General features: G+C 45.6%; 1 protein-coding gene across 1 annotated transcript in view; it reads right to left on the bottom strand.

Annotated features, from left to right (window-relative positions):
* Window positions 1-1,066: 1,066 nt before the first annotated feature.
* The window catches only part of dnajb11 (DnaJ heat shock protein family (Hsp40) member B11), an 11,468-nt gene continuing 5,216 nt past the window's right edge, over window positions 1,067-7,318 (bottom strand). Inside the window, exons 6-10 of the mRNA XM_032515251.1 lie at window positions 5,832-5,914; window positions 5,688-5,745; window positions 5,465-5,576; window positions 3,442-3,601; window positions 1,067-2,081 (exon numbers count right to left, since the gene is read on the bottom strand). Of these exons, the coding sequence (XP_032371142.1) occupies window positions 2,017-2,081; window positions 3,442-3,601; window positions 5,465-5,576; window positions 5,688-5,745; window positions 5,832-5,914 (478 nt within the window). The 3' untranslated portion in view covers window positions 1,067-2,016. The remainder of the gene's footprint in view (window positions 2,082-3,441; window positions 3,602-5,464; window positions 5,577-5,687; window positions 5,746-5,831; window positions 5,915-7,318) is intronic.

Consider the following 7,318-nt stretch of genomic DNA (forward strand, 5'->3'; position numbering starts at 1 on the left):
ACATATCGAGCTATAATAAGAAAACAACACTGTCAATACACTGCTACGATGATGCAGATGCAACTTGCCTTTTATTGTCCCTCCGGCACCACTGAGACTCTTTTTGGAGACGTCTCGCTGTTTGAGCGCCTTCCATTTCCTCCGGAGCTTGTTGTTACCTTTGTCGGCCATTTCCTCCGGGAGTTCCTGATAAATAGAAAGTCTCTCGTCTCCTCGTTTTTCCACTTCCTGTCACGCCATGTGTGCAAAATAGAGCGGAAATACGGGGCGGGAATCAACTAAAACTTCTTTGTTTTGCGGCGGGTTGCAACCATTAAATGACTTAAAATTTAATTGCAATTCATTGTTTATTTAGCAAATAACGTTTCCATCAGCGTTTGTCGCTTAAGCCGTATATCGATCAAGAGAAAATCCGATGAGACTGATTGTGTTTCTTTTGAGTTGATATTCATGAAATTCCATCGAATTTTACTGTTTCCATAAGGAACTTTTCATTTAATATCACTTAATTTGGATAAAAACGTGTGGATGGAAACATAGTTATGGACAGTTAAAGAAAAGAGATGTTGAGATGAGAGGCTGTAGCTTGGGTCCAACCCCCTACGGGCAGGTTGAAAACATCTGGGTCCAACCCCCTACGGCAGGTTGAAAACATCTGGAACTACCTGGCTTGTACTTCACTACCACTGGGCAAAAATGCCTCAGATGATGCTAAATATCAATTTTTGCTTCAGCTGAAGTTTTTTTCTCTCTCTTCTCAGGGGGAAATGAGTGAGAGAAGCACATTCATTTAAAATACTACTGGGTTTCTCCTGCTACAAAGTTGAATGCGTATCGGTTTTTCCATCATAAATCTGTTTCACTAGTCGAACAGAGGAGCTTTAAATGTTGTCTTTTCATTGGGTAAAAACTTAACTTCCATGTTCCTTATGTCATCAGGAGTACCAGGATGAAGCAGAGGAGGCTTTTCTCAAAAGACCTGCAGCCCGGAGGTCAGGGTTGTTCACCAATGGCCACCAACTACAATATTTCGCCATCTGCTGGTGAATCTAGGGTATGCCATTCATCAGAATTTGTAGAAATCTTTATTCATATCGTCAGTCAACAGTATATCATCCCCTTAAGGCCGTGACACTCTCATAGCATCGGGAGGAAACGCTGCAGTCGTTAGTAGAAATAGAGAGAAGTGGAATCCTAAAACCACCATGGGAAGGTGGATTCTTCATGGCCTGAGGTCCCTTTGAGTGTTCAGCCCCGACAGGGAGAGTGTCACAGGTGTGTGAAATAAGACTTCCCTACAGTGGCGCTGGAGGCTGTGCAAACTGTCCCAAACCCCCCCACCCCCAAATAATAATAATTAAAAAGTTCACCGTTTCATTTTAAGAGGTCAACTCTTGTCACAGCATACCTGGGGGTTGTGCAATGCGGACATTCCTCCCGTTTCAATGTGTAAACACATAAAAAGAGCTAACATAAATTAGGAAAACTAAAACGCAACAAACAGATGAGCCTCGTTCTTCCCTATTTACAAAGTATTATTGAAGAGGAGTCCGACCAAAACAAAACTATATTTCATCAGTCAACAGGCAAAGCCGTTGCATTCATAAAAACGAATAAAAAGGTTGAAAATTGTTCCGTGGTTGGTGAGGTTTCTTTCTTCTTCTCCAGATGTTGAGTCTGTCAGCGGCACATCCTTCAACAGATGAAGTGGGCTGCACCCAGACAGGTACAGTGGTTGTTGACACAGTCTTTGTTTAACTTCACTCAGAAATAAGTGAATTAGCTTTTTAAATTTAAACCGAAAAAAAGGCCCTATTACAATATAACATGGGGGATAAGAAACGTTAAACAGAAAGACTCCATTTACACACTTCAAATAAAAACAAAATTAGGTTCAGCCATCCTGAGAACAATCTGAAAATAATAAATACACCCTGGCCAGGATGATGGAGCATGGTTCGGTTGATTGAAGGTGTGTGAGACAGAGAACAGAGTCCCGGTGTGTCTGTTGGGGTGTTAGTATCCTTGTAGTCCATTATAAATCTTCTGTACAGAGCTCTGCTTCAGCACACTCTGAATACCTAGAATAAGAACAGCAGAAAGATTACAATTAACCAACCACACACACACACACACACGTCTCCCAAATATTCTACACTGTATATAATAAACTCAGGAACAAAATACACGTTTCAAGTGTTGTGATGCAGTTGTCGTGATCTGTAAATTTGATCTACACGGCAAATGTTGAGTGAAGCAGTGGATGTTTTACTGACTTTTAGTTCCTAGTGTGGGTCAAAAATCACTGGATGTTACTTTTTCATGTTGTATACAGTTATAAATTGATGTCAATTTAGAAATGCCTGAATATGTGTGCTGCTTCTTGTTGTATATCGCTGTAAATATGAAATGTAATTATGGATTAAATGTGCTGTTGCGGATTTAGAAATGTTTAGTCCTCCGGTTGTCAAAGTTTCTATATCAGAAACATAGTAAAAGTAAATTGCCCAAAAATAACAGATGGTTCCATGAAACGTTCATTGCAAGTAAAATTAATGATCAGTTCTCTACTTTCATTGAATTTTGGGTGTTTTGGGCATTTGGAAAAAGAAATTGAAAGGCTTTTAAAACCGTATCCTGACACCAAGATTATCTACAAACGTGTTCTCCTGATCTCAACTATTAGTCAAAATAATTCAGAATTTCAGGGTTTTTAATAATTTAAAAAGTGGTGTTTTTTTTCATATAAATGAGGTGTCCAAAAAATTAAAAAGTAAGTAGTATAACTAGTGGCAACAAGTTAGTTGCAGTGGTGGAAGTTAAAAGAGAAAAAACAAAGCGCAGAAAAAAAATCAAAAAAAAAAAAAGTGTTTAAAATAAGGTTAATTTTCAATTTTTAGCTTGTGTACCCAACGGCAAAAACATTTTTAATTAAGGGTGAAATCATTGTTGAGTTGTAAGATCATACTGGATGCAGGACATAAAGGTAGGGCCGGGCGATATAGAGAAAATCAAATAGTCACAATATCCTTAAAAAAATACCTCAATGTCGATATTGTGACAATATCTCATGAGATTTTTGATAAATATTCTCCATAAATGGTTTAATGACTTTGTGGGTATAGGTAAATAATATAACAGCTAGGACGGTCTGGTAAATGGCATCACTTTACTGTAATGCAGCCTGTAAAACAAGGAAAAGACCAAACTGGCCATCCTACGATATTACCTAAATCTAAGAGGACATGTTGCCCAGCCCCACATTAAGGTTGCAGTGCAGGCCATGTAGTAGTACCAGCTTAATACTCTTTGTTACAAGTAAAACTCCGGCATTGAAAACGTTAACTGCAACGGTATTAGCATCAAAGTGAAAAAGAAAAAGTGTAAAAAAAAAGTCAAATCACATAATGCAAAATCCAATGATCCTTCCTTTGTTCTCACCCTCTTTCTGCTGTTCGTCGAGCTGCGTCTGAGGAAACTCCACATCGAAGGTGATGATGAGGGAACCTCGGATGTTGATGTTGTCAAAGTTTGGCAGACCTTCTCCTTTCTTCCACATCCGAGCACCAGGCTTGGTGATCTTATCTCTCACTACATGGACCTGTCAGACGAAGACCGAGTCAAGTCAACTAGCACACATCCGCCAAACACGCACCGGGAGGGTACAGCAGTGGAGCGCTGCACGTTACACGTAGCGCTCCACTGCTGTACCCTCAGCCGCCCATGTTATCAAAACTGTCCGTTCATATAGACAGACAGACAGACAGGCAGACAGGCAGACAGGCAGGCAGGCAGGCAGGCAGCGAGAGTAACAGACAGACAGGCAGGCAGAGAGACAGGCAGGCAGACAGGCAGACAGAGAGACAGGCAAAGACAGGCAGCAGACAGGCAGCAGAGACAGACAGACACAGACGACAGGCAGGCAGGCAGGCAGTCAGGCAGACAGGCAGACAGAGAGACAGAGAGACGACAGACAGACAGAAGGCAGCAGCCAGCAGGCGGCAGCGCAACAGCAACAGGGAGAATCAGAGAGACAGGAGGCAGCAGCAGAGAGACGGCAGCAGAGAGACAGGCAGCCAGATGAGACAGACAGACAGACAGAACAGGCAGGCAAGGCAGGCAGGCAGACAGCAGACACAGACGGCAACAGGCAGAGACAGGCCGGCAGGCAGGCAGAGGACAGGCAGGCAGAGAGACCGGCAGGCAAGAGAGACAGGCAGGCAGAAGACAGGCAGGCAGGCAGGCAGAGAGACAGCAGGCAGGCAGAGAGGCAGGCAGGACAAGAGAGACAGTCAGGCAGGCAGCAGGCAGAGAGACAGAGACAGGCAGGCAGGCAGGCAGCATGAGACAGAGCAGACATGCAGGAGAGACAGGCAGGCAGGACAGGCAGGCAGAGAGACAGGCAGCAGGCATAGACAGCAGACAGAGAACAGGCATACAGAAGACAGGCAGGACAGGCAGACCGAAGACAGGCAGACAGAGAGACAGGCAGACAGACAGACAGGCAGTCAGAAGAACAGGCCGACGCAGAGAACAGGCAGACGACAGAAGCAGCGCGAGAGACAGCAGACGAGGCATGAGAGACAGGCAGACCAGGCAAGACAGGCAGGCAAGACAGGGCATGACAGGCAGAGAGACAGCGCCAGACAGCAGAGAGACAGCAGCGAGAGACAGGCAGGCACGACAGAGAGACGGCAGACAGGCGAAGACGGCAGGCAGAGAGACAGGCAGGACAGGCAGAGAGACAGCAGACAGACATAGAGACGGCAGACAGGCAACAGGCAGGCCGAGAGACAGGCAGACAGCAGAGAGACAGGCAACAGACAGAGAGCAGCAGGCGAGAGACAGGCAGGGCAGGCAAGAGACAGGCAGACAGTGACAGGCAGGCGAGAGAGGCAGACGCAGAGAGCAGGCAGACGCAGAGAGACAGCAGGCAGAGAGAGGAGGCAGGCAGACAGAGAGCAGGCCAGACAGACAGACAGAGAGACAGGCATGCAGAGAGACAGGCAGGCAGACAGAGAGACAGGCAGACAGACAGACAGAGAGACAGACAGACAGAGAGACAGGCAGACAGGTAGACAGACAGAGAGACAGGCAGACAGAAAGACAGGCAGACAGACAGACAGAGAGACAGGCAGACAGACAGGCAGAGTCTTGTGTCCGAATATAACAAGAGTTTTAACAGGAAATGTATGAAGAGAAATGTGGCACTTGAAGGTGTTTTCATGTGTTCAACCTTTTTTTAACCCTAACTATTTTTTTAAATAATTGCAACATCTTTCCAAAAGACATGTTAAATAATCCTAATTTCAATAGTGAACACAACAGTGATTTTGATTTTTTTCCTAAATCGAGCAAACCACTTTGTCGTTAGTGTCGTTGACCAATGTTAAATTGTCCGATTCTAAAACACCTTCGATCATACGGGAGCCCCATATTAGTAAAAACAAGGTGTGTACAGGACCTTGTGTCCGTCCAGATGTGCGATGTCCATCTCAAATCCGATCAGAGCCTCCACCAGGGAGATGGTGACGTTGGTGTACAGGTCGTCCCCTCTGCGTTCAAACACGGGATGTCTAGAAGGAAGAGCATCCCCTCATCACGTTACGGTGTGTCACCAATCTTATACAATCAGCTAAATAAACTATATTCGTGCAAATCACACAGTAAATTCAGCGTGTTCATACTTCAACACTTTGATGCGGAACCGTAGATCTCCCGGTTCCCCGTCGATGTGAGGTTCCCCTGTGGTCACACGAGACACGTTAACAACAGCCATCATTTGAAAATAACAAACACACGATGTTTTATTAAGCTTCACGTAGCTTTACCTTCTCCAATGAAGGGGTACTCCATTTCATCTCTCACTCCTTGTTCAATTTCTACCTCCAGGGTTCTCTCTTCATTTACCAGCCTGTGATGAACACACAACAGAAAACATGTGTTGGTTTCAACTTCTATCCTAAATGCTATCACAATTGTAATCTACACTTAGTTGCCATGTAATTATTATTTTTGTTGCTGGAGCGATAGGGGCCACTCAAGATAAAGCTTGGACTCCAATAGCAGCGATGCATCTGGTCCCAAAAGCGGCTCTCACAAAAAAAACAAAGAAGGAAGTGGACCGGCAGGGGCATCTGGTCAATTTTCCAAATGAACACGGTGTGCCGACTCCTGATAATATATTTTAACTAAAACCCAGACACAAATCTTTGACCAGTGTCATTCATCACTGGATTGAATGGAAGAAACCATTTAACTTTGTCGACTTCTTACTTTTAACAGTAGAAGCCAAAATGTCCTAGCCTGGATACCGGCCGAACTTAGCCCCGCCCACAACATTTAGGGTGGGGGCATCGGTCTGGACAAAACAGGGAGTCGGGGGGGGGGCAGTACCATAAGGTTGCTCCCACATCCCTTCAACCGAGCTTGAGACCCGGCGTCCGGTAGTACAACGAGCTTGACACCACATGGGATATGGGGTAGTGTACAATTGCAGAGGTGCAGTGCGGGCCTGTGACGATGATGACAAGAGGATCAACAGCGTAAAGTAATCAACCACGACTCACCAAAGGGGTAATTGGTGTCTACAACAAAGGATGGCTGCCGCATGGAGATGAGAGTGAGGGAAGGTTCGCTCGCATAGGCCTGTGTAAAGAGCATCAACGCATGTCATTTTAAAAGGGAACAGCGAACCACGATCAAGGCGTTTGTCCTCGGAAACATGTTTTAAACGTCCTCCTCAAACGGGATTCGGGAAAGTAACAGAGGGCAAGGACGCAACGCAGGTGCGCTGATGGGTGGAGGGCAGCCGTGCTCTGATGGTGTGTCTAGCCGTGGCGCGGAGTGTGGGAGGTCTAGCCGTGCTCTGATTGTTGGAGGTGCTATGTTGTAGGGCGATCCAGGGCTCCGATGGGTTGTCGAGGCCGTTGCTCTGAGTGGTTGGAGGTCATCCGTGCTCTGATTGTTGAGTCGATCGGTGCTCTGATTGATGTATGTCTATCATTGCGCTGATTGGTTTTTGAGGTCTATCCAGTGCTCTGCGTGATTGTAGGTCTATCATTGCTCTGATTGGTTGGAGGTCGGTCGTTGCGCGATGGGTGTATCTAGCCGTTGCTTCTGAGTGATTGTAGGCTTCGTGCGTCTGTGATTGTAGCCTATCGTTGCTCTGATTGGTTGTAGTACTAGCCGTTGCTCTGAGGTTGGGTTTTAGTCTATCCGTTGCGCTGATTTGTTGTAGTCCGATCCGTGCTCTGCTTGGTTGTAGGCTCCCATTGCTTCTGATTGGGGTAGGTCCTAGCGTGCCTGATTGGTTTTA

Source organism: Etheostoma spectabile, chromosome 5 (assembly GCF_008692095.1).
Source record: "Etheostoma spectabile isolate EspeVRDwgs_2016 chromosome 5, UIUC_Espe_1.0, whole genome shotgun sequence".
Lineage (NCBI taxonomy): Eukaryota > Metazoa > Chordata > Actinopteri > Perciformes > Percidae > Etheostoma > Etheostoma spectabile.